Consider the following 27,826-nt stretch of genomic DNA (forward strand, 5'->3'; position numbering starts at 1 on the left):
ACAGCAGGGAAAGACCTGTCCTGCTAGTCATCTCACCCCGAATGCTTCGGTAGTAAAATGATCCGAGATTCGGATCAAAGATCCGGATCTTTTCAATGATCCGATTCGAATCATCCGGATCATTGAAAAGATCCGAACTTCCAGTCTCTAGTTTGAAGTGTACAGACTAACCAGCAAGCTCATGGTGACCCAGAACTCATTGGAGTGTGTAAGGGACTACAATGGTCCTAAAAGCCCCCTTACTAAGATGTTAAGAAAAACAAAAGTTTGCTTTCCTAAAACAGAAAGAATTTGCGATAATTCAGGATGGAGTGAGCTTGAGATGTCTCCCAGTGCATCACTGCTGAATATATATATGTTTGAAGTGTGGGGGTGTGTGTGTTTTAAGTGTGTGTGTGCAGTTTGTGTGTTTGAAGCTTGTGTGTGTGTGTGTGTGTGTGTGTGTGTGTGTGTGTGTGTGTGTGTGTGTGTGTGTGTGTGTGTGTGTGTGTGTGTATAGTGTGTGTGTGTGTGTGTGTGTGTGTGTGTGTGTGTGTGTGTGTGTGTGTGTGTGTGTGTGTGTGTGTGTGTGCAGTCTGTGTGCTTGAAGAGTGTGTGTGTGCATGACTATGTACTCTGTAATGTGCTGCAGAAGATGTCAGTGCTATATAAATACATAATAATATGGTATAACATTAGACTATGAATATGGTATGGATTAGATTGTGACCTCCTCTGAGGACAGTCAGTGACATGACTATACTGTATAATCTGCAAAGTGCTACATAAGATGTCAGTGCTATATAAATCTCACTAGTATTATAAATGCAAAAGTTTGGATGTTTGTTACTCGATCACGCAGCAATGGCTGAACTGATTTGAATGAAATTTGGCACACACATAGTACATTCCCTAGTATAACTTATACCGATAAGATACTTTTTGTCCCCATAACCAAAAAGTGGGCGGAGACAAATACAAATTTCACTGGGAAAATGTAAACTGCAGCCATTCTTACACTGTTAATGGTAGGGTTCTCAAACTTTGCCCAGTTGGACACTTGGTGACTGGGATTAATATTCAGAAAAGTGGGTGGAGTCTACAAAACCCAATCAAAATTCACCTATTGATTTTCAAGGGCAATATTTAATTGCTGCCATTCTTGCACTGTTAATGGGACAAGCCTCAAACCTGGTACAGTTGGTCATTTGATGAAAGGGGTTCAAATTCAGAAAAGGAAAAGACAGATGATTCTAACATAGACTGTACTTGGAGAAAATGACTTCCTGTTTGGGGGAGGGGTGTATCACCAGGTGACCGGGACAGCTATGGGGGCGGCATGTGCGCCGACATATGCATGTCTTCATCTTGGATTATGGGAAAGACGTGATGTATACACCATGGAGATGTTCCCTGTGGATTAGATTCATAGATGATGTGCTGGTGGTGTGGAAGGGGACTAAAGAGGAGATGGATGGATTTTTTTGAATTATTGAACAAAAATCAAAGGAACATAATGTTGACCTATGTGTGTGACGAAAAGGAGATTTCATTCCTGGATCTGAAAATTGCGATCAGAAATGGGTCCCTGGTGAGTTCCACACATAGGAAACCAACTGCAGGTAATACAATCCTCCACGCCACCAGCCACCATCCCGGTCACCAGGTGAGGAATATCCCTTACGGGCAGTTCCTTCGTTTAAGAAGGAACTGCCCGAGTGAGGAGGACTTCTACAGGGAGTCCAGAGAGTTATATGCCCGATTGAGGGATCGTGGATACTCGCACAGAGTTTTGAGGAGATGCTGGCGGAAGGCCAAGAACCGGGACCGTGAGTCCCTCCTGGGTCAAGGAAAAAAGGATGGATCCAGCCCTGCCCCAAGGGAAAGAATTGTGACACAATTTGGCTCACATTGGGGGGCCCTAAGGGAGAGCCTAGACAAAGCCTGGCATGTCCTGACGGCATCCCCTGAGATTGCGGAAATTGTAGGCCCGCATCCAATGATTGCAGCCAGAAGGGCAAGGAACCTAAAAGGCCAATTGGTCTCATCTGAGTTCCAAAATACAAGGGAGGAGGATAGAAGAAAAACCTAGTTGGCAGCTACTCCACCACCCAAAGGAATGTATCGATGTGGGAGGTGCAAAGTTTGCCCCTATGTGGATAAAGTTAAAAGTTTCTGGGATACTAAACATGAAAAGGAGTACATGATAGGAGCATTCATGAACTGTGAAACAGTAGGTGTGGTCTACAGGGTGACTTGCCCCTGTGGACTACACTATGTGAGTATGTCTCCAATGCAGAAATATGATACACTATCGGAACAACATACCAATAATACAATACAGCTGGACATGTCAAATAAGCAGCAAAGTTGTATCAAACACTTAGCTAGACACTAATATGATCCCCTTATGTCAACTGATGAAAATGTGAGGCTTGCAATCTAGTTTATTTGTGCATACAAGGCAGCATGTATGTATAAGAATATCATCTCTGGACAACCTTTACAGTATCAAAGATGGCGCTGGTGAACTGGGTCACATGAGCGCTCTGAGAGATATATAGAGGAGACAGACCTTCCCATCATGCCCCATACCTTGAGAAAGGCCGTGATTAGCCGAAACATGTCGATAGGCGGAGCTACAGACGCCGAACTCTCCCAGCAAATGGTCTCTTGCTGATCCCCGCTGTTTGCAAGGGCGTAGCAATAGGGGTTGCAGTGGTTGCGACCGCATCGGGGCCCTTGGGCCAAAGGGGCCCCGAAGGGCCCTCCCTCAACTACAGTATTACCTCTCTATTGGTCCTGTGCTCATAATAATCACTTCTGTAGATACTTTGAATAGTGGTAATCATTAACAAACTGTTCCCCATCCCCTTCTTGCACCTCTGACACTGTAGTTGCCATTGGCAGGTTTTGGTGCACCGTATCACTTATGTATAGAGTGCTTGGGGGGCCCCATTGTAAAATTTGCATCGGGGCCCACAGCTCCTTAGCTACGCCACTGGCTGTTTGTACACGTGTGGGTAGATCACGGGACATGTACATCTGAAAACGGGGATCCCCTCGCCTAATGCAGCTAGCCAGGAGGCATACAAAGTTGTGAGTACGCAAGCTGGACGTTTGTGGTGGCTATTTGAGTTGCGATGGGCGGAAGATTAGGGGCACTTAGCCCGACCAAGCACTCACGGCCAACCTTTATGTTCCATCTGTTTGCAAGTTGCTGCAGCATTATCTTTGCACTATAGCAAGGCTGCTCTCATCTTCCTACAAATAGCAAAAGCTTCACATAGCGTGACTCTGTTATACTCAATTCACACACACCACCCGTGTCTCAGTGAATAGCGCAGAACACGTGATCACACGCTCTTTCCTTGATTGCGCTCACCAAATTGTAGCCACCTCAAACATCAGGTGGATCTATCAAAATCTCCCATAAGGCACTTGCTGCTGTTCTTCACCTTTTCTTTAATATATAAAATTTCCTCCAAAGTAAAACAACATAAAAACACAATAGTGTAATACTGTTAAAAGTTAGCGAAGCGCCCGCGCACAGACTGCGCACTCACGTTATTTCCACTTGTATGATTGCACATCACAGATAGCATAACATCGAGGTCTGCCCAGCGTCAGGTGGATGAGCGGTATCCCGACTCCCTTTCCCTCTCCGCGGTGTTCCTGCTGCTCTCCGTGCGCTTAATTTTGGTCTACAATGTCCCGGTAGCTACCTTCAATAGTAACGTCAGACGCGCTGGACGTATTATCTTTGCACTGCTGAACTGTCTGCAAGCTAAACGCTGAAGTGTGGCTAAAAGTATTTGTTTGACATCTGTTGTCCGGTATCTTTGGACACTCTCAATTAACCTGCTTTGTGCTTTAAACACTCTGCTAACTAATTGCAAGCCTTACCTGTTTCTCTGTTTGAACTGACTGCCCTGGATCATACAGGATTACCACTTAAAGATATAGGACATCATATGAATTATTGAACTGACCCGCTGAAGGGCTGTAGGTTTAGTTTACTGTGGCCACTAGCAGAAGTATAATCAAGTGTGGCATCTAGTGCAATTGCAGCTGCTCCTCTTTATTACTCTGGCTGTCTGCTATCCTGGTTGTATGTGAGTGAGGATGTGTTTCAACCTGGTTTGATGTATGATGTGAGAGTTCGTGTAGCCGTATGAGTTGTTTTTAAACGGTTTTATCCACTGGTGACCATCTCTCACGTTATTGGCTGTCAATAAAGTTTTTGCATTTTTTGGAAATTTGAGGTCTTTGTACCTTCTTTTCTATCCAATGTTTACAGATGATTCTAACATAAACAAGAATGTTTTAGCTTCTAAACTAAAATAATCTAATGATTATGAGTTTCACTGCCTGGAATATGCTGAAATGTACCAGAGCAATATTTTAAATAAGTACCCCAACTTTACAGTTTACAATGAAATTTTGCATAGAACATTAAAACTTAAAGCATACGCATATGACAGCTTTTCCTGCATAAATAAACCGCTAGAATTCTGACAGTGGAGCCACAAACAGCCAGATTTGTTTCATTTTAATGCAAATTATTAATGCCAAAGACCGCAAAGCTCACCAACTTGGTCATTGAATAATTCGGTAATGTGTGTTAGGCCCAGTGCACACCGGGCGGATCCGCCGGCCGCATCCGCCTGAAAATCCGCTTGGCTAATGTAATTGAATGGGCTGGTGCACACCGGCGGTTTGAGGTTTTTAGCAAACCGCAAACGTGCCTCTTGCTGCACGTATGCGGTTTGCAAAAAACCTCAAATCAGGCGGATGCGGCCGGCGGATCGCATGCAAATACGCTCGGTGTGCACTGCCCCAAATATCTGCACTCCGCACCCAAAACCGCTAGCGTTTTGTGGATCTGCTAGTGGTTTTGGTGTGCACTGGGCCTTAGGGTTAGAAAAAGTGGGCGAAGCCAACACCAGCCAAATACATACCCGGGCTACGTCGGGCCATCAGCTTTTAACAATAACAACAATAATAATAATATGGTAGAACATTAGACTATGACTATGGTAGGGGATAAATTGTGAGCTCCTCTGAGGACAGTCAGTGACATGACTATGTACCCTATAAAGTGCTGCAGGAGATGTCAGCGCTATTTAGATACATAATAATAATAATATGGTAGGACATTAGACTATGACTATGGATGGTAGGATTTGATTGTGAGCTCCTCTGAGGACAGTCAGTGACATGACTATGTACTCTGTAAAGTGCTGCAGGAGATGTCAGTGCTATATAAATACATGAGAATAATAATATGGTAGGACATCAGACTATGACTATGGTAGGATTAGATTGTGAGCTCCTCTGAGGACAGTCAGTGACATGACTATGTACCCTATAAAGTGCTGCAGGAGATGTCAGCGCTATTTAGATACATAATAATAATAATATGGTAGGACATTAGACTATGACTATGGATGGTAGGATTTGATTGTGAGCTCCTCTGAGGACAGTCAGTGACATGACTATGTACTCTGTAAAGTGCTGCAGGAGATGTCAGTGCTATATAAATACATGAGAATAATAATATGGTAGGACATCAGACTATGACTATGGTAGGATTAGATTGTGAGCTCCTCTGAGGACAGTCAGTGACATGACTATGTACTCTGTAAAGTGCTGCAGGAGATGTCAGTGCTATATAAATACATGAGAATAATAATATGGTAGGACATCAGACTATGACTATGGTAGGATTAGATTATGAGCCCCTCTGAGGACAGTCAGTGACATGACTATCTACTCTGTAATGTGCTGCAGGAGATGTCAGTGCTATATAAATGCATACAAATAATATGGTAGGACATTAGACTGTGATAGTGAGCTTCTCATGGCATGACTATCTACTCTGTAATGTGCTGCAGAAGATGTCAGTGCTATATAAATACATAATAATAATATAGTAGGACATTAGACTATGACTGTGATAGTGAGCTTCTCATGGCATGACTATGCACTCTGTAAAGTGTGGTGTATATACAGTACACTGCTTTATACACTGTATGCGGTAATGTGTAGTATTTCATTCCTAACATAGATAGGACAATTCCTGTATCATACTTTCCATTTCCGTTCACACACGCTGCCTGTCCTCCTGTACGTTTCCGCCCCTCCCATTGTCCCCTGTGTCAGCTTCCCCTTTTGTCCCGAGTTCATTTCCACTCCGTCCCGCTGTCCGGTTCTCTGCCAGGCTTATCAGATGGTCGTGTTTATAAGGTTGTATTGTGCTCCAGAGATAACATGTAAATAATATCTCCCCTGACCTCAGCACAACACAGCCCTGTGTACAGGAATTTGGTTATTCTCATTACCGTAACTGATAAACCTTCCGCCTCCCTGATGGATCCTCAGGTCGGTTATGCCCTCCTTGCCTCACCGGAACCCAGCCTCGGCTATAGGGACCTGAATGGTATAGTTCTATTTCCTGGTATGGATTTGTGTGTCAGTCAATTGTTCTGCATTTTGCTACAGCGATAAGGATGTGGACGACATGTAACTATTTCCTGTCACGCTAAGGTGACAAAAACACCATTTATCAAAAGGAAAACAATAATAAACTTGTGTAGAACAGGTAATCGCAAGAGGACGTTAAGTGTACCAGAAACGACGAATCTTCGAAGTTTTATACATACCTGGGGCTTCCTCCAGCTCTGTCCGCACGGATTTCTCCCTTCTCTGTCTTTTGAACCGGGTCCCGTAAGTTTGGCCAGCTGCAGCCGGTCTGAGCAAGCGCAGTGCGCTCTATTCGTCTATGGCGGAGAATAGTACTGCGCAGGCGTAATACACTGAGAGAGTGCACTGCGCTTGCTCAGAATGGCCACGACTGGCCGAGCTTACAGGACCCGGTACAGAAGACGGAGAAGGACAGCGGCATGGGAGCGAACCGTGCGGTTGGGGATTGGAGGAAGCCCCAGGTATGTATAAAACTGAAGATTCGTCGTCTCTGGTTTACTTTAAACATTATAATTATTTAATATTTATATAGCGCTCACATTTTGCCTAGCACTTTACAGAGTACATAGTCATGTCACGGACTGTCCTCAGAGGAGCTTACAGTCTAATCCCTACCAAAGTCATAAGTCCATTGTATTCTAGGGCCAATTTTAGAGGGAAGCCAATTAACTTCTCTGTCTGTTTTTGGGATGTGGGAGGAAACCAGAGTGCCTGGAGGAAACCCACACAGACGTAGGGAGAACATACAGAGAACATACAAACTCTGTGCAGATAGTGCCCTGGTTGTGATTTGAACCGGGGACCCAGCAGTTCTGGGGAGTGGACACATTTTAGTCACCAATAGGCAGAAGTTGGTGAGAGGCTGGACTAACTCTGTAGTGGTTTTAGCAAGAAGCACAGGAGGAAAGTCTATTGCCCATTCAGCCCTCTTCACTCAACTTCTCATCTATCCCTTCATTTATTTCCATTTACCCCTAATCTGTTCCTTCTGTGGTCCTAATAAAGTTCGGTCGGAGCCCAAAAATATATAAAACTATTTTAAACCAATTACAAAGGAGAGATTTGTTAGCTTACCGCTCCTAAAGATACACACCAGTTAACAGTGGAAATTTCAGTTCTATTGCTCAAAAAACGAAGATGACGCGTTTCGCAGGTCTGTCCCGCTTCTTCATGTCAGTGTAGATAATGTCCCGAAGAGCTAGGGTTTGATAGTCTAAAGTATGATGCGAAATGCGTCATCTTTAAGATCTGAGCATGCGAGTCTTACAAACCCTTGCCCTTCTGCACATTATTTTTATGGATCCCAAGAAGCAGGATCGACCTGCAAAATGCATCATCTTTTTTTTTGGTGCACACAGAATAGAAATTTCCACCGTTAACGACTGGTGTGTATCTTCAAGAGAGCTAAGCCAAAAAAATTCTCCTTTTAAACAGGTTTTAAATAGTTTTATATATTTTTGGACGCTTCCAACCAAAAGTTCCTCAGACGCCTCTGCTGGGAGGTTGTAGTTTTTTTTGTTTTTAAAATCGCAAGAGCTGCTCGGAAGTGGGGCCAATCGAGTCCCAAAGTTCCTGGGACCGGAACCAGAGCGGAGAGTGGCATTCCTCCGCAGGCCGTATTTGGTAGTTGCAACCTGAATTTGGAGTAGCTTTTCTTTTATATTATCATTTGAAGAATCATAATACCACACTATTTGGCTCCTGGTACTCCTCTTTGTTTTCTCAGTCCCGGGGCGTTCCTGGAGGGTCATCTGGCTCCTATCTCTCAACTTGTCTGGTCAATTCCCTTACCTTTCCCTGTGACGGAGAACAGCTTCACACACCCACATGTAATATACAAACACACATAGCTGCAGTTTAGAGTTCCCACCCAACCACCTAACTTAGCCTGGATCAGGATACTATCTGCAGAGTACATAGCAAGAGGTTTTGAATCAGGATGATACCATTTATTGGCTAACTTTGAGATAAATAAAAAGTAAGCTTTCGGCTAATAAGCCTTCTCCGGACTTGGCTCCTGCATATACTGACAAGATTTTAAAATACACAGCTTATATACACTGGTCATACAGAGGAGAAATAAATCTCCATTTGCGGACAGGTCAGGCAAAAACAGCGCTGGGAATTTGGGCGCAGCTGGCGCCACCATAGCCCGTACTGTGAGTTACGGCTATAGTAATACTTAGACAGTAATTTGGGCGCTGTCAAAAGACGGAGCCCAAAATTACTGTAAAAACAGCGTAATTCGGCCACCAGTAATAGCTAGAAGCCAAGTTATGTCTTTATCCCAAATCCATGGCGACCTGGAGGGGGAATAGTAACTAACGCTGCTGAGATGTTTGCAGGAGCAGGGTGAGACATTTTTGGCTTTGCCCTGCGCCCAAATCTCCTGGTGCCTTAATTACATGTATGTCTTTGTGGAATGTTCATTTACTGAGACTGCATAGAGATCACATGACAGGATCACAGATGTCACCACCAGTGATAAATGTCAGTTTTCCTTTCATCTACCTCCATCTCTCCTGCACTATGGTCCCGTCACATATCCTCATCTCTCTCCATTAGGGATGGAATTCACCAGAGCATCAGTTCCCAGTATATCCTCTGTATGTACAGCTGGCCATTGACGTTTGACATGAACCCGGGTTCACAAACACGGTTACCATGGCAAACTGCTGACCAGCTGTGTTCAGTTCAGAGGTCATGCTGAGCATTATGGGTTGGAAGTTTCCTGTTATCAAGCCCATTGTAGCAAATTCCATCCTTTCCTTCCATCCACCCTTTTCTCATCTAGTCCTGGTCTCTCACTTCATGTATGTCACCATCTACCCTCCATAATATTCCTCATGTGTCCTCCTTTTGTCGAACGCCAGTCCTCGAGGGCCATATCCATGCCAGGGTTTAGGATGGACTGAGCAATGGAGAAACATGCATACCTCCCAACTTTTTGAGATGAGAAAGATTGACACTTAAGCCACACCCCTGCCACACCCCTGATCACGCCCCCATCACATCCCTACTCCCACATATTATAAAGATTTCATAAGAAAAATATTTTGTTTTAGAATTCAAACCACACTGGTCATTTCTATCTTGGTTAATTTTCCTTCATATTAACATTTTAAAATTAGTTATATATCAATTTAAAGGATGGGGATAAAGTTTAGAGTCAAACACATTGTTTTAGTAGAGAACAGGGGCATAACAATAGACCCTGCAAGGTATGCAGCTGCAGGGGGGCCCAGAAGCCACAGGAGGGCCCATCCTGAGAGACTAACAACTAAGGGCAAGGAAAGAATAAACTTTCTGCTCTCTGGACAGTTGTTCTAATGACTGCATCTGCTCAGCCACTGATAACGAATCATACAAAGTTTTGTAGACAACTATTTGTAGACAGTCCCTATTCAGTGTGCAGGGGGAGGGGGCCCCATCCAAAGTTCTGTAGAGGGGGCCCAGTGATTTCTAGTTGCGCCCCTGGTAGAGAAATATATATATTTACATAGCAAGAGGGACAAAGTCCTGAAAGAGGGACAAATGAGGAGGAAAGTGGGACAGAGGGACAGGGCTCCCAAAGAGGGACTGCCCCTCCAAAAGAGGGACAGTTGGGAGCTATGAACATGTTCTACTTCAGTCTTCCCCAACCCTGTCCTCAAGGCCCACCAACACTGCATGTTTTGTAAAAAAATGCACAGGGGTAGATAATCAGCTCTGCTGAGACACTAATTACCTCACACCTGTGCATGTTTGTGGTTTTCTGCAAAACATGTACTTTTGGTGGGCGAAAAGCAACAAAAAAAAGAGGATTGGCTCTTGGGTGCATGAAAATCAATAAATAACTTTATTAGTGAATTAATACAAGCATCCCAAAACTAAATCTATACATAACTCCATCATATATAAATTATTAAAATATGTTACATCTCTGCCAAAAATGCCACTAAAGACCCTGAATCCCTATAATGACTATGAGGCTGCAGTCCCCAGAAAAAAAATTCAAAAAAATCAAAAAATCCTTTTCACTGGATATTTAGCTAGTAAGGAAGGCATGCATGAGGGCATAATGAACATATTCCTCCATCTTTGGTTTTTATATCAAAATTCATAAGATTCATGCAGCTGTGCCCCCCACTCGCAGGGGCTGTTATAGCAACAATGGATATATGATGACTCAAATAAACCTTGGACAGGATATTAGGAGTTGATCATGCTGTTAGTGTCCATAACACTCTACCCCCCACTCGCAGGGGCAAGGATGGAAAAGTAGTTAGTGAAGCAAGCAAGCTGTCAACATGCTATTAGTTGATGGTAAAGCTTCAAACATCTGATGGATTCTTATATGCACTGCATGACATGGAGCACAATGACAACATCAGCATCTGCAAAGATGGAGGAATATGTTCATTATGCCCTCATGCATGCCTTCCTTACCAGCTAAATATCCAGTGAAAAGGATTTTTTGAATTTTTTTTCTGGGGACTGCAGCCTCATAGTCATTATAGGGATTCAGAGTCTTTAGTGGCATTTTTGGCGGAGATGTAACATATTTTAATAATTTATATATGATGGGGTTATGTATAGATTTAGTTTTAGGATGTTTGTATTAATTCACTAATAAAGTTATTTATTGATTTTCATGCACCCAAGAGCCAATCCTCTTTTTTGTTGCTTTTCATATTCATTGTTGGCAGGATGCATGAAAAGTTTTTTCTTATATCGATAATTATTATTATTCAGTTTATTGCTCCTTATCAACTTTAGGTTCCTTTTTGAGTAATTTATACTATACTGTTGGTGGGCCTTGAGGACAGGGTTGGGGAACTTTGTTCTACTTGATGAAGCACACCTTTCCTGATTCAGTCCCTTCAATTAATTTGAGCTGTGCCAAAAATGTGTGAGCACCTCGGTCCCCTAGTACTGGAGTTCGTCCCGCCGATCCCGGACTGGAGTTGAACATCCCGTAGCCAGTTTTACAGCCTCAGTTTATTCCGTTGTGTATCCCTCTCAGGGGAATTTTAAGAGCCAGGTGTTTTCATCAATGGGATTATAATCAGATGAGAATGTGATAGGCCTGGCATTATTTCAAGAACAGGAATCCGAGCCTTCACTTTCCATGTCTGATCTTCATAACACGTGTGATACTATGCCATGGCCCGAACAAAAGAGATCTTCAAGGACCACCAAAATAACACGTTATTGATGGGTCACCGATCGGGAAAAAGGTTCCATAGATATTTAGAAAGATTCAGAACTCCACCAGCCAGGGGCGCCGCGAGGCATAAAGCAAACCAAGCGGCCGCTTGGGGCCTCAAGATCGTAGGGGCCTCGGCGGCTCAGTGACGTCGGCGTGACGTCACTGTTTTCCCGCAGCCCCGCGGGGCTGGCAGAGCAGGGCTACGGGAAGATGGCCGCCGCCGAAGCCCTGCTCTGGAGACTATTTATGTCTCCAGTACAGGGCTTCGGGTGGCCATCTTCCCGTAGCCCTGCATTCAATCAGCGCGGGAGATTGGAGGAGGGAGGGAGCTCCGTGGGAACTGCGCGCCTGAGGAGCCGGCCACCGGCCAGGAGAGGAGACAGGGAGAGAAGACTTCTGCCAGTGCCAGCCTGCCAGGTGAGTAAATTCTTTTCTTTTTGCAGCCCTTATCTGCTGAAAATGTGCCCTAATTGCATTTGAGATCTGCTGAACTGTGCCCTAATTGCGTTTGATTTCTGCTGAACTGTGCCCTAATTCCATTTGATTTCTGCTGAAAATGTGGCCCTAATTGCGTTTGATTTCTGCTGAAAATGCGCCCTAATTGCGTTTGATTTCTGCTGAACTGTGCCCTAATTGCGTTTGATTTCTGCTGAGAATGTGCCCTAATTGTGTTTGATTTCTGCTGAAAATGTGCCCTAATTGCGTTTGATTTCTGCTGAAAATGTGCCCTAATTGCGTTTGATTTCTGCTGAAAATGTGCCCTAATTGTGTTTGATTTCTGCTGAACTGTGCCCTAATTGCGTTTGATTTCTGCTGAAAATGTGCCCTAATTGCATTTGATTTCTGCTGAAAATGTGGCCCTAATTGCGTTTGATTTCTGCTGAATTGTGCCCTAATTGCGTTTGATTTCTGCTGAACTGTGCCCTAATTGCATTTGATTTCTGCTGAAAATGTGGCCCTAATTGCGTTTGATTTCTGCTGAAAATGTGCCCTAATTGCGTTTGATTTCTGCTGAAAATGTGCCCTAATTGCGTTTGATTTCTGCTGAAAATGTGCCCTAATAGTGTTTGATTTCTACTGAACTGTGCCCTAATTGCGTTTGATTTCTGCTGAAAATGTGCCCTAATTGCATTTGATTTCTGCTGAAAATGTGGCCCTAATTGCGTTTGATTTCTGCTGAAAATGTGCCCTAATTGCGTTTGATTTCTGCTGAAAATGTGCCCTAATTGTGTTTGATTTCTGCTGAACTGTGCCCTAATTGCGTTTGATTTCTGCTGAAAATGTGCCCTAATTGCATTTGATTTCTGCTGAAAATGTGCCCTAATTGCGTTTGATTTCTGCTGAAAATGTGCCCTAATTGCGTTTGATTTCTGCTGAAAATGTGCCCTAATTGTGTTTGATTTCTGCTGAACTGTGCCCTAATTGCGTTTGATTTCTGCTGAAAATGTGCCCTAATTGCATTTGATTTCTGCTGAAAATGTGGCCCTAATTGCGTTTGATTTCTGCTGAATTGTGCCCTAATTGCGTTTGATTTCTGCTGAACTGTGCCCTAACTGCATTTGATTTCTGCTGAAAATGTGGCCCTAATTGCGTTTGATTTCTGCTGAAAATGTGCCCTAATTGCGTTTGATTTCTGCTGAACTGTGCCCTAATTGCGTTTGATTTCTGCTGAAAATGTGCCCTAATTGCGTTTGATTTCTGCTGAAAATGTGCCCTAATTGCGTTTGATTTCTGCTGAAAATGTGCCCTAATTGCGTTTGATTTCTGCTGAACTGTGCCCTAATTGCGTTTGATTTCTGCTGAAAATGTGGCCCTAATTGCGTTTGATTTCTGCTGAACTGTGCCCTAATTGCGTTTGATTTCTGCTGAAAATGTGCCCTAATTGCGTTTGATTTCTGCTGAAAATGTGCCCTAATTGCGTTTGATTTCTGCTGAACTGTGCCCTAATTGCGTTTGATTTCTGCTGAAAATGTGGCCCTAATTGCGTTTGATTTCTGCTGAACTGTGCCCTAATTGCGTTTGATTTCTGCTGAAAATGTGCCCTAATTGCGTTTGATGTCTGCTGAACTGTGCCCTAATTGCGTTTGATTTCTGCTGAAAATGTGCCCTAATTGCGTTTGATTTCTGCTGAAAATGTGCCCTAATTGCGTTTGATTTCTACTGAACTGTGCCCTAATTGCGTTTGATTTCTGCTGAAAATGTGGCCCTAATTGCGTTTGATTTCTGCTGAACTGTGCCCTAATTGCGTTTGATTTCTGCTGAAAAGGTGCCCTAATTGCGTTTGATTTCTGCTGAAAATGTGCCCTAATTGCGTTTAATTTCTGCTGAAAATGTGCCCTAATTGCGTTTAATTTCTGCTGAAATGTGGCCCAAATTGCGTTTGATTTCTGCTGAAATGTGGCCCAAATTGCGTTTGTTTTCTGTTGAAATGTTGCACAAATTGCATTTGTTTTCTGCTGAAATGTTGCACAAATTGCGTTTTTATTTTCTGGTGTCTGGGGTAACTGTTACTGCATTTATTATTTAATGGTCATAGTTGGCTATATTTGCTGTGCTACGGTTAAGCTCTGCCCATACAATGTCATGGCCACGCCCATTTCTCAGCGCGGCGCCTCAATCGCCCCCACATCCATTTTTCCCCGCAAACAGCCAATCCGCCCTCCCGCTACACCCACATGTCATGGCCACGCCCACTTATGCGGGATAGCCACACCCTAGGGCCACTTACTACAGTCCGCTTGGGGCCACAAAAACCTTAGCTGCACCCCTGCCACCAGCCCACCGTCAGGCAGATCACATTCTAATGGAGGAAACTCAACACTGTTTTTTCCAATTCCAGTGGTAGCTGAGCAACAAGGATCACACAAAGAGCAAATCGTATCATCTCTTGGAAGAGCTCAAAGAACCCAACGATTCCTTCTGAGGAACTAAAAGCTTCTCTTGCACTGGCGGATATCAGTGAATCGTGATTGGATTCAAATCAAACTCAAACCAAACTTGTAGACGACTCACTCTAATGTATTTTACCATATATATCAGTGGGAACATAAAGGGGCCCATACACCCACCGATATACAGCATATTCAATCACTGTGATCGAATCTGCTGTGAAATCGTTGCGCAAACGCTGACAGAACGATCGATTTCCGTCTAAAATCAATCTTTCCCATCGATCCGTACGTGTGGAAGATCACTCGATCATCGGCAGGTCGGGAGTGCGTCGATAGCGGCGTTCGAATGTCCGACGACTGACTCTAGCGGCAATACATTACCTGATGCGCCGGCGAGCGTCCCCGCTGCTCCTCCGCTGGGTTCCGAACCGGCTTGCTTCACTTACTTCCTGTCCCGACAGGAAGCTTAAACAGTAGAGCGTCCTCTACTGTTTAAACTTCCCCGGACAGGAAGAAGTGAAGCCAGCCGTTCCGGAAACCCGGAACCCAGCAGAGAAGGAGCAGCGGTGACAGCGGGGACACACGCCGGCGGATCAGGTAATATATGCGGGGGGGGGGGGCTCCACAGATTTTGAATCGGTCTCATAGTGAAATCGATTCACAATCTGTTTGCAGTAAAGGCAGCCATACGATCCTTCTCTGATCAGATTCAGATCTATCTGTTGGTCAATCTGATGGCAAATCGACCAGTGTATGGCCACCTTTAGAGAAAACACCTACCCTGCTCTCTGTTTCATTCTTCACTGTTCAGCTTGCTTCTTATCAGCCCTGATAAAATCTCCAACTGAGCATTCAGTCTGGCTTTGCTATAATGACTCAGCTATAATGATTCCTGAGCAGAGCCAGAAGGGGGCAGGCTTGGGCTTGAAAAGACATCAGAAAAGACAGACTCAGCTATAAAAATTTCTGAGCAAAGCCAGACTGAATGCTCTGTCAGGGATTTTATCAGGGCTGATAACAGGCAGGCTGAACAGTGAAGAATGTAACAGAGCGCAGGGTAGGTGTTTTCTCTAATGTTCCCACTAATATATATGGTAAAATACATGAGGGTGCTTCGTCTCTGGTTCCCTTTAAATTTGATAAACATGCAGTGTTCGAAGGAGAAAAAGGTGATTAACATTGTGTGACCTAGTCAGAGTCCAGACTTAAACTCTATTGAAAATATATGGGCTGACTTGAAGTTTTGAAGTTTGCAGTTCCACCAACAGTCACTGTCCAGTTTAACTTACGGTAGTTTGAGCATTCCTGTAAAGACGAGTGGGGGAATATTGTACAATGTAGATGTACTACTAGATGTACTAAGCTGGTGTGTGTGTGTGGGGGGGGGGGGGGGGGGGAGTTAGGTCTCATGGTTAATTATCTACCCGATCCAATATAAATGGGACATGATGGCAGATGGCGCCTCGGACCAAAGATTGAAAAAAAAAAAGAGGGGAGGGGGGGGGGGGGGGGGCGGTCAGCTGCCTGAATGAATTACGGCAGATCAGGGGTAAGTATTTAACCATTAACAGGCTCTGTCTTTTTTTTACTTGAAGTACTCTTTAAAGGACCCGGTAGGGTCAGAAACGCGTCAGCTTGCATGCTGCCCTATTTTTGCTATTTTCTATGTTGATTCAATAAAAAGGATTTGGTTTTACCCTATGGAAGGTGAGCGGAGGAATCTTTTGAACATTCTTAAAAGGAATGACTTGGGAACGCTGGCGGCCTGTCACTGATTCCGACAGCAGATGAACTACACATACCAGCAACATACTGAATGTCCCAGAAGTCCTAGCGTGAATGCTGCATGAACTACAAGTCCCAGGAGACTTTGGAGGAGCAGGATTAATTGAAGATGACAGTTATGGGCGCCAATGTGGAGTGCAGGGCCTATGCAGCGTCCTCCACAGATGGTATCAGCCTGGGTGGAACGCCTGGCATCGCGGCAGTGATCTGTGAATTTATTGCCCTACTGTTCACCCCATCCTGACAGCAGAATCCCGCCTGTTACCAGAACCCCTCCCTCCTCCAGGCCTGTTCTGGGAAATCCTCCCATGGTGCAACAGCAGCAGGGACTCTCTCAGGCCTGCCATCCTAGCTTAATTAAACTGGTAAGTGGCACAGAAGGGGATAGCCATCCATCACAGACTACATGGTACAGTGACGTCTGAGCTCCTCCCAGGGGCGTAACTAGGTGAGGGGGCCCCACCTACTAACCCTCCCTTTCTCTGATACTCCAGATCAGGTGATTTTGTGGCCGCACATGTTATGGGTGTGAAGATCCTGATGGCCACACTTGTGAGATGGGCCCCCAGGCTGTGAGGGGCACCAAGAAGAGGTAAAGGAAGGGTTGTGAACAGGGGCATAACTTGAAATCACTGCCCCCACCCCCGCGCGAAATGTGGCCCTTATGGTAGCCCGAGGTGAGGGAGGGAGTCAGGGCCCCTCCCCGCTGCTGTTTGTACCTGATGCTCCCCCTTCCTGTTCTGCTCCACTCCTGCCCCTAAAAAGACCCCAGAGCCAGGCCCCCCTCCCCCCTATCAGGCTTCTCCTCCTAAGGCCCCCTGTGTTTGCATCCCTTGCAAGGGCTATTGTTACACCCCTTGTGAACATTAAGGGGCCCCATCAAAGTTTTGCTGGGGCCCCCCATGATTTGTAGTTACGCCCTGGCCCATCCCTAGAGATGGATGAAGGTGAAATAGAGCCCAAGGCAAGCAACAGCTTTGGGCTCAGCCTTGATGGCCACCTTACTTTTTTAGTAAGATTTGTGAGGGGCTATGATAAATTGGGCCCCTAGACTCTCTCCAGGCCCTAGGCACCTGCCTAAGTTGCATGATCCAGCCCTGCTCCTTCCAACCTCAGCTCAGTGCAGGTCCTACACTTTTTGCTGCCTGAAACAAACATTGTGAAAGGGCCCCTTTCCCCCACCCCCCGGGGTCAGCCCTGCCTCCGCTCCTCAAGTCATGAGTCATCATCACCCCTCGTACAATCCTCAGGAGAGACCATCGTCTAAAGCTACTATTCCACCGCGGGGCCAATCAGCCTGGGAGTGACCCTTGATTGACATTACGACTGATTTTGTGTGTCGATTGCAGGGCGAGAAAAGTCTGTCTGGATCATGGAATGTTGCCCGCTGGTCGATTGCGGGACAGCCGTGGTGCCATGGCTAACCTCAATTTCTGCCCAATGAGACATTTAACGGCTAATTGAACAAGAATATTTTATAGTGGTGGGTTTCTTAAAGGGATCTTAGAAGTTCCTGGTTTCAAATAGCTGAAAGGGCTGCCATGTTTGAGAAGTTAACACCCCCCTCCCTTTTCACTGCCATCATCTAGGGTTGTTGTGAAGTACATCAAGTGTGACTTATGTTATCTGTTTGAAGAACAATGTCATCGCCCCCTCCCCAATGCTGGATGGGTTTGTTTGATCTCAGCTACTGGGCAATTAAGTCTAATTAGAAGAGTCATTATCTGCCTTTCATTTTCTGCTGCTTGTGGATGGCTTGCAGACCCAGGAAGTAGAAAAATACTGCCTGTAATTAACCCTGAAATGTAAAACGTAAAATGTAAGTTTTTTTTTTTTTAGTAATGGGCCACATTCTTAATGTGCTATTGAGCTGCCATGGGAGTTAAAAATGTTGCTTGGTTCCCTTTAAGGCCAACACAACCCTACCCTCCCCCCCTCCTCCTCCTCCTCTTCCATAGTGTATTGCTAAAATTCAAGAATAGAGTACCTAGCTTATGGTGACCTACAGTCACTAGGAAATTATAGCATCTCCAATCATAAAATCCTTCTTAATAAAAAGACAAGATATGCAGGATATAAATTTGCCTTCTCAAACAGGAGGCATTTTCGATAGTTCAGCTGAAAGTGAGCAAAAAATATGCATTCTATGATGCATCACTGCTGAATAAGCAAATCACCTCTATGCACAATACAATGTTCTTGCCCAATCAGTTGTTCTAGAGGTGAGCTGAGAGTATCAGAGGAGCCCTATGTTTACATCAGACAACCTGTCATACCAGTGGAGATCTGACCTACTGAAGCCTAGAAACATTCATCTTCCCGGGTCTAGCTGCTGAGAACTGAGACTCCACTGGGACTTGTGAATTGTGGAGATTTTAAAGAGGCCCTGTAGTGACAAATAGTAGAAGGCAATAAATTATTCAGGATTCCCACTTTTATTGTAATTATCTTGGTTTCAGTATCAGAAACACTTCCTATATCTAAAGTATATATTGTTGTATATTGATGTGTAGCCCCTCCCAGTGATGCTTAGCCTAGGCTGTTTAGCTGTGTGGAATTCTCCCCCCACTACAGGGGCGTAACTAGAAATCACTGGGCGCCCCTGCAAAACTTTGGATGGGCCCCCCTGCTTAGCCTAGGCTGTTTAGCTGTGCGGTATTCTCCTCCCAGAAATCACTGCCCCCCCACCCCCTCACTTTCTGCACAGGTAAACTGAGAACCAATGTTGGTCAATTAGCTAGTGTACACTTGAATGGGTTTTCCCCATGCAGATAAAAACAGACAGCAGTGAAGCAGAGAATTATGGGAGACCAGGCATTATTTTTACTGTCTTTTCCGCAGAGATCACCTGACAAGACTGACGATGTCGCCACCTGTGATAAAATTCAGAATGTAAATCAGGAAGAGGAAAGATTTTACAGTGAGCAAACACTAACTAAATTTATAAATATTATAATAAAGAAAAAAAACATTTTGTTATTATTTTCACTATAGTTCCTTTTTAAAGGGGCACTATGGCGCACTAAATATGGGCACTAAATATGTGCAAATAGACAAATAAGAAGTACGTTTTTTTTTCCAGGGTAAAACGAGCCATAGTCCTCAACCTGTCGTTTTTCGGTCAGATTTCTACTACCTACTGTGACAGCAACATAGGAGAAAAGTAATTTATGGTTCATTTTACTCTGGAAAAAACGTACTTCTTATTTGTCTATGTTTGCACATATTTTAACCAGTTCCCCTCCCCCGGGACGAGTAACTACGTCCCTGCAAAATGCCATAACTCTGTGCAGGGATGTAGCTACTACGTCCCTCCCGCCGCGCCCCCCCGCTCGCCCCCCCGCGCTCGGTACCCCCGCTCATTACCGCCGATCGCCCGCCGCTAGATCAATGAATGGGAAAACAAATCCCATTCATTGATCTAATTCCCCGTGTGAATGGCTGCAGCCATCTATACAGACGGCTCAGCCATAAATGAATCCCATGCGCGTAGTGCTTCCGTTTCCGTACAAACAGTACGGAGCTGAAGTCACTACTGAGGACATCTTGTGGCCAAATTGTAATATTACATCCCCCTTTTTTTCAGTTTATTATCCCTAGTTACCTTTTTTTTATTATTAATATTAACCTCTGACCTCCCACACTCCCCTTAAGTTACCATTTTTTTAATAAAAAAAAATTACAAATAAAAAAAAAAATACATAAATAGTTACCTTAGGGACTGAACTTTTTTTAATATGTATACAAAAACTGTATACTACAATTACTTTATAAATTATGGGCCTGTAATTGGGGATAGACGCAAAACTTAAAAAATGCACCTTTATTTCCAAATGAAATATTGGCGCCATACATTGTACTAGGGAAAAATTTTAAACGTTGCAATAACCAATACAAACAGGAAAATAAAATGTGTGGGTTTTAATTACGGTAGCATGTTTTATTTTGAAAATATAATGGCTAAAAACTGAGAAATAATGTTTTTTTTCAATTTTTTCTTATTATTCTTATTAAAACTGAGTTAGAAGAAAGTAATTCTTAGCAAAAAGTATCCCCCAAAGAAAGCCTATACAGTGGCAAAAAAAACAAGATATAGATTGTTTCGCTGTAATAAGTAGTAATAAAGTTATAGGTGAATGAATGGAAGGAGCGCTGACGGGTGAAAATTGCTCTGGTTTTTTGAGAGGAAAACCCCTTTGAGGTGAAGAGGTTAAATTTTACAATTTTTTGCCATAGTGCCATTGCGACTGTCGAGACTTGCTGTCCATCCAGTATCCGGTTTAGGATTGTAACTTTTTTAGGACTTGTACTGTAGTAGATTCACGGTGTTGCGGTCAGATTTATTATTCATCTTGTTCAAATCAGTGGCAGCTAGTGTATTGTGTAACCATGTTCTGCAGATCCTGCATTTTTCCTGGCCTGCCAGACCCAAGTTTAAAAGGGAAGCTGAGGTGAGAGACATATGGAGGTTGACATACGGTGTTCCTTTAAACAATGCACATTGCCTGGCAGTCCTGCTGATCCTCTGCAGGACTTGTTTCAGGTGTATGATGCAGACACTTCTGACCAGAATGATCAGCAGGGAGAGCCAGGCAACTAGTTTTGTTTAAAAAGAAAAAAAATATGTGATAAGAATCCCAGACTGAGCATTCAGTCTGGCTTTGCATGGAATAATTATAGCGGAGTCATTATAGCAGAGCCACAAGGGGGCAGGCTTGGGCTTGAAAAGACACCACAGAATACAGACTCAGCTATAATCTTTCGGTAGCAAAGCTAGACTGAGTGCTCAGTCAGGGATTCTTATCAGAGGTGATAACAGTCAGATTAAACAGAGAACAATGAAACAAAGAGCAGATTAGGTGTTTACTGTCATGTTCCCACTGATTTGTAAGGTAAAATACAAGAGGGTGCTTGGTCTCTGGTTCTCTTTAACGTGTACCAGAGTGACGCCCGTGCTGAGGACATTTGTATTGGGACCAGGCTGTTGCTGCAACGGCACTGCTATACTGAAGAGGTGCTTGGTCTCTTGGGACAGAGTTCGTTAAAGGCCCTTCCCGGGTGCACAGGGAATGGTGAAATATGGTGAGACACACTGCATGTTTTTAATCACTGCTGTGAAGTGTATATGAGCAATCCTGGCCAGATGAATTGCATATGCTTACTATTTTTTGCACATGCTTTTTTTCAGTGAAGCAGTTCTGTTTGGGACCTCAGTATCCAGCAATAAACTGCACTTTCTCTGACTGTGCTAGGAAAATCAGAGCTACACACAGACTGTGCTGAGGTGATAAGTATTAGCTGCTAGTTAGGCAGAGAACACATAACCCTGTTTGATTGAACTGCATAGGAAATGTGATTATAGTGACCTAATAGTGCATATGTTAGTCCAGTTAGATGCTCAGGTGTATACTTCATGGGTTTTAAAGGGATGGTGCAATATTTGGGGATCATGAGTATACTGTGTGTAATTTATGTGATGTGATTTTCATAATACACGTATTTCATATATCAGTCATTGATCTCTGAGGTTTTTTGTTATTTCAGTAATTGGTTGTGTGAAGCACAAGGTAGTAGGTTATATTTGAGCATTCAGTCTGGCTTTGCAGGGAATAATTATAGCTGAGTCATTATAGCAGAGCCACAAGGGGGCAGGCTTGGGCTTGAAAAGACACCAGAGAAGATAGACTCAGCTATAATCATTCCGTAGCAAAGCTAGACTGAGTGCTCAGTCTTGGATTCTTATCAGAGGTGATAACAGGCAAATTAAACAGAGAACAATGAAACAAAGAGCAGATTAGGGGTTTACTGTCATGTTCCCACTGATTTATAAGGTAGAATACAAGAGGGTGCTTCATCTCTGGTTCTCTTTAACATGTACCAGAGCTCGTTTACATTAAAAATGTATACATACTTGGGGCTTCCTCCAGCCCCATACGCTCTGATCACTCCCACGCCGCCGTCCTCAGTCTTCTGCAGCTCCGGTACTGGGTCCTCACACTTCCGTCAGTGCGCCCTCTACGTATCTGCTGGAGAGATACGCAAAGAGCACACTTCTCCTGCGTAGACTGGAGCCGACTGACGGAAGTGCGGGGACCCGGTACCGGCGCTGCAGAAGACTGAGGACGGCGGCGTGGGAGCGATCCAGGCAGATGGGGCTGGAGGAAGCTCCAGGTGTGTATAAATCTTTTTATTAACAAGCTCTGGGTCCCTTTAATGAGCTAATCCTAACAAGTTGGTGGGGCTAGTAAGCAGTTATATATTCAAATCAGCAAAATGACAAGGGTACCCAAGTTGTTGCACAGCCAGTTTTTCACATTTGATTTAATTTCATACAACTAAATATGGCTTCTGGGCTCATTCTAACCAGGAGCCGTGGCCGTTTTCAGATTCAGCCGCCGGTCCCGTTCTGCTGTGGAGCCACAGTCCGAATATAGGGATTTGGCTGTGTGCTGTATAAGTCGTCTGATTCGCCTTGACAGGCTTCTGACAGAAATATATCTGATGGTCGAATCTGCTGCAAATCTATAAGTGTATGGCCACCTTTACTGACAGAAGCACTTCATTCAATTCACTTTTTGTACAGTTGATTTTTCACACCTCATCAGTACTTCCCCAGTTAAGGTGCCCATACACTGAGCTGATTATCGGCCGAATTCGATCAATTTCAATCGATCTGACATGCTGAAAAAAATCTAGGTCGATCTGTTGAGATTGCTTATTTTGCACAGGACCGAATGGAAATCTGATGGCAAAAAATGCCATCTAATCGATTTTCAATAGATTTCATACTGAAATCTATTGGAATTCTGTTCCTAGTAAAAAGAAATTTCCTAAACACATCAGATCAGAAATCTATCTGATGATCTATCTGCTGCTAATCTAACGACAAGTGTATGGGTGGCTTAAGTAACAAAATACTCATAATAATTTTGACTTTACCTTTTCAACTTTTTTGGACCTTTTAGAATTGCAAAGTGATGAAAAGTTATTTTAAACAGAAGAAGAAACATTTTCTCCTAGGAAGAAAAATTGGGAGAGAAAAAAATAAATTGAATACGCAATTAACTTTTTTCCTGTGTGTTTTGATACTTTCACACCTTGGGCCACATGCAATTAACCATTTCTCCTGAGTTTTCTCCTAGGAGGTAACTTTTCATCTTCAATTTAAAGGAACTTTCCAGCACTTTGCAATGGAGAAATAACCAAAATGTAGGTGAAAAGGGCCAATCCAACTTGAGTATTTTCTTGCTTGCTGGTGGGTTAAAAGGCATTTTAAAGAGAACCCGAGGTGTGTTTAGAGAATGTTATCTGCATACAGAGGCTGGATCTGCCTATACAGCCCAGCGTCTGTTGCTATCCCAAACTCCCCTAAGGTCCCCCTGCACTCTGCAATCCCTCATAAATCACAGCCGTGCTGTGAGGCTGTGTTTACATCTGTAGTGTCAGTCTCAGCTGCTCCACCGCCTCCTGCATAGCTCCGGTCCCTGCCCCCGTCCCTTCCCTCCAATCAGCAGGGAGGGAAGGAATGCAGGCGGGGACTGGAGTTCTGCAGGAGTCGGGGAGAGCAGCAGACTGACACTATAGGGATAAACACAGCCAGCTCTGACAAGCTGTTTGTCAGCAGCGTGGCTGTGATTTATGAGGGATTGCAGAGTGCAGGGGGACCTTAGGGGGGTTTGGGATAGCAACAGAGGCTGGGCTGTATAGGCAGATCCAGCCGCTGTATGCAGATAACATTCTTCAAACCCACCTCGGGTTCTCTTTAATGACAGATTTGAAAATATCACCTGGGACAAACTCAGGAGAAAATGTTAATTGCATATGGCCCCTTATCATTAAAATGCACCAGCTGCCTCAGCAGAGCAGCTAATGTGTAAACACAGAATTTTAACCCTATGTCTGCTTCCATGAAAGCAGGAAGTACACACACTGGAGATTTTTTGTTAGATTTGTATCAGCTGTAACAAAATGTTTTTCTGTAAAGGTTATTGTGCTGTTGCTTATCTTTTAGCGCAGAGAGGAATTTCCTCCTCGGCATCTATAAAATCATCTAAAAGACCGTACAATGTGTGTAAGTGCGCCTTGAGATTAGACACACTCGTCTTCTCTGCCTTCTTCTGTGTAAAATTGACATAAACTTAAGAAAAAGCTCAAAAGGCTCCATCCTGAAGGCCAACAGCAGAGAAGTGATAATTATCACCTAACATTTGTAGGTGATAAAAAAAAATCCTTAATTAACACCAACTTTTCAATTGAGAATCTGAAACTGGAGATACATTTTGGAGGTAATTACCACACTTTTACCGCAAGAGGTAATTTAGGGAGAAAAAAAAAAGTGAATTTCAAAATGGAGATATTTTGGTCAGTATTTATCACTACCTAATTTATCTCATGCGGTAACTCATTGTGAATAGAGCCCAATGAAAAAAAAATAATCACCTAAGAGAAAACATCTGAGATAAAGTGAATTGCAGATGGGCCTGAGTGTCCAAAGCAGACCCCGATCACTGGATTAGTCTGCAGGCCTTATCCAATTCACATTGCCCCGTATGCAATTAACTTTTTTCCTGAGTTTTCTTCTAGGCTATCATTTTTCATCCTTTATTTAGAATAACTTTTCAGAACTCTGAATCCGAAAAAGTACCAAAAAGTACTTGGAAAGTACTGTCAAAACTATTTTAAGTATTTTCTTGCTTGCTGGCGATTTAAAATGTACCGTATTTTATTAACAAGTTTGAAAAGATCACTTAGGAGGAGAAAAAAAAAAAAAACTTAGGAGAAAACGTTATTTGCATATGAACCATTGTCTCCTAAGTTTTCTCCTAGGTGATATTTTCACACGATGGGATTGATTCACTAAACCGTGATAACTCAAATATCACACTCAAAGATATCGCACCTTATCAAAGTGAACACGCCTTATCAGAGTTGCATAGCGAGCACTACGAACTTATGCCTGCTAATTGGCAATGGTACTCGTCCTGCCCTGAGCCCCTGCGGGTCGTAGCGCTCGCTATGCTACTCTGATAAGGCGTGATACCTTTGAGAAGGCGTGATACCTTTGAGAAGGCGTGATACCTTTGAGAAGGAGTGATACCTTTGAGAAGGCGTGATACCTTTGAGAAGGCGTGATACCTTTGAGAAGGCGTGATACCTTTGAGAAGGGCGTGATACTTTTGAGAAGGCGTGATACCTTTGAGAAGGCGTGATACCTTTGAGAAGGCGTGATACCTTTGAGAAGGCGTGATACCTTTGAGAAGGCGTGATACTTATGAGAAGGCGTGATACCTTTGAGAAGGCGTGATACCTTTGAGAAGGCGTGATACCTTTGAGAAGGCGTGATACCTTTGAGAAGGCGTGATACCTTTGAGAAGGCGTGATACCTTTGAGAAGGCGTGATACCTTTGAGAAGGCGTGATACCTTTGAGAAGGCGTGATACCTTTGAGAAGGCGTGATACCTTTGAGAAGGCGTGATACCTTTGAGAAGGCGTGATACCTTTGAGAAGGCGTGATACCTTTGAGAAGGCGTGATACCTTTGATAAGGCGTGATACCTTTGATAAGGCGTGATGCCTTTGATAAGGTGTGATATTTGAGTTATCACGGTACATGGCCCTTTGAGCCATCAGCAAGCAAGACTACTAAGAATAATTTTGACAGTACTTTTTCAATTGCAAAGTGCTGAAAAGTTATTTTAAACAGAAGATAAAAGATTATCTCCCAGGAGAAAAAGTTGAATAAGGGCCTAGAGGCTGAAAATGAGTAACAGGGGCCCCTGCTCTGCCCGTGTACTCATGCAGGCAAATGGGGTGCAGATTTCTTGTTTGTATAGAAAATAAATTCAACTTTATAGTGAGGTTTGGAAATGGACAGCTGGCTGCACATTGGAATGCAAAGAACTTTAATAACAGTTAATACAAAAAAATTTTGCAGCGCTTATCTAGGTTTATAGCCTTTTTTTTAATGAAACTACAAATCGCACAAGAATCCTATGTCTGTAGGAGCCGTGACAGTGGAGGAATCAGCAAGCTATAGGGTTTGATTTTCCCATCCGGTGATTACGGTGTTTCCTAGATCCCCAAGCCCATCTGTATTGACGATTGTCCAATCTTGATCTGCACACCCGAAACAGCCCTCCTCCGTCTATGCCCCCCTCTATACGATCACACGGCAGAGACAGAAGTACCAGATACTATTTATTGCAGTGACTCGCTAGCGCCCCATCTGGGGACAAGGCTCTCCGATAACAAGCAGGGTGGTCCCAAGGGTTTCAGAAGCTCTGGGACTTGTGCAAATTAGAATAGGCCAATTCCAGTGAGGAAAGCCACCCGTGTGAACATGCTATCCATTCTCCGCAGTGCACGGCATGTGAACAGTCAAACCAGTTGGCTGGAAGCAGGAACTGCGTGGCGGAGGGGAGGGGCAGCTCCAGGAGAAGGTGAGTATCGCGGGGGAAGAGACAAAGAAGGAGGGGGGTGGGGGGAGACTGACTGTAAACTCTACAGGGAAGACGGCTGAGATGCTCTTCAACACCCGTCTCACACCACCGTCCACTGCAGCACCGTGCTGTCCTTGCCGCCAACAGAGATCAGAGCGTTGTCGTCGTGCAGGAAGCAGAGGCGGGTCACGTGACTGCTGTGTCCGCTGTACTTCACACTGGGGGCCTAAAAGGAGAGGGAGATAATAGAGGTCAGTGCCAGAAAGATATATCAGGGTCTCCAGTCACTGCTGGATCCATGCTCCATACTGACACCTACAGCCAGGACAAGGTCCTCCAGCACCGAAGGCTGAGACAGTGCGCCCCTCCATCCCTCCCAGCCATCACACTGAAAAGCCCCGTCTACACTATCAGATGTTGCAGCGATCCGGCGGCTCAATTAGCCGCCGGATCGCCTCTTCCGCGTGCGCCGCATTCGATTCCCCCGCTCGTCCCCGCCGGCGCCACTTACCTTCCGCTCGATTCCCTGCCATTGTCCCCTCGCGGGGAGCGAGCAGGGAATCGGCGGTGCGGAGATCCGTCCTGTCGGATCTTATCAATTGAGCCGCATCAGCGGCTCGATTGATAAGGAGCATCACGGCCGCATCTACTCGTGTAGATGCGGCTTTAGAGGTGCCCCAGAGCCCCCAACACCTTAATCTCTAGCTATCTGGCTTGCAGTCACTGCCATGTATCCCCTTTTCTTATGTCTCTCTGCTTCAAACACAATAGGGGAATGATAGCTGAGTGAGTTGTGCGCCCCTCCTACACTGCGCCCTGAGGCTGGAGCCTCTCGAGCCTCTCTTGCCTCTACCTCGTCCCGGCCCTGCTGGCACAGCACCATAACACACACATTCTACTCATGCAGCACCTGAACTGAGACAAGGCCAACATCGTCACTCCTCTGTACAAAATAGTCATTTGGCTTGACTAGTGTCACACCAAGCATGCAAACAGCCAGGAAAAATCACTACTGGGACAAGCATGCAGCTAGAGGAGCCGCACCTGGAACAAGCA

At 44.3% G+C, this 27,826-nt stretch overlaps 3 protein-coding genes across 22 annotated transcripts in view; 1 reads left to right on the forward strand and 2 right to left on the reverse strand.

Moving 5' to 3' along the window:
• The window catches only part of GIPR (gastric inhibitory polypeptide receptor), a 309,157-nt gene that overhangs the window by 115,787 nt on the left and 165,544 nt on the right, over nt 1–27,826 (forward strand). The window lies entirely within an intron of this gene.
• Nucleotides 1–27,826, reverse strand: part of GPR4 (G protein-coupled receptor 4) — a 228,422-nt gene that overhangs the window by 45,101 nt on the left and 155,495 nt on the right. The window contains exon 1 of one of the 2 annotated variants that reach the window (XM_068250126.1): nt 8,977–9,065. The exons of the other annotated variant lie outside the window; for it this stretch is intronic. The gene's annotated coding sequence lies outside the window, so the exon portion shown is untranslated. Of the gene's footprint in view, nt 1–8,976; nt 9,066–27,826 lie in introns of those variants that run through there. 2 annotated transcript variants of the gene reach the window in all.
• Nucleotides 26,217–27,826, reverse strand: part of EML2 (EMAP like 2) — a 56,220-nt gene continuing 54,610 nt past the window's right edge. For all 4 annotated transcript variants that reach the window (XM_068250101.1, XM_068250099.1, XM_068250102.1 and 1 more), the window contains one exon: nt 26,217–26,996. In XM_068250101.1, coding sequence (XP_068106202.1) covers nt 26,871–26,996 — 126 coding nt within the window. In that variant the 3' untranslated portion in view covers nt 26,217–26,870. The remainder of the gene's footprint in view (nt 26,997–27,826) is intronic.

Source organism: Hyperolius riggenbachi, chromosome 8 (genome assembly GCF_040937935.1).
Source record: "Hyperolius riggenbachi isolate aHypRig1 chromosome 8, aHypRig1.pri, whole genome shotgun sequence".
NCBI lineage: Eukaryota > Metazoa > Chordata > Amphibia > Anura > Hyperoliidae > Hyperolius > Hyperolius riggenbachi.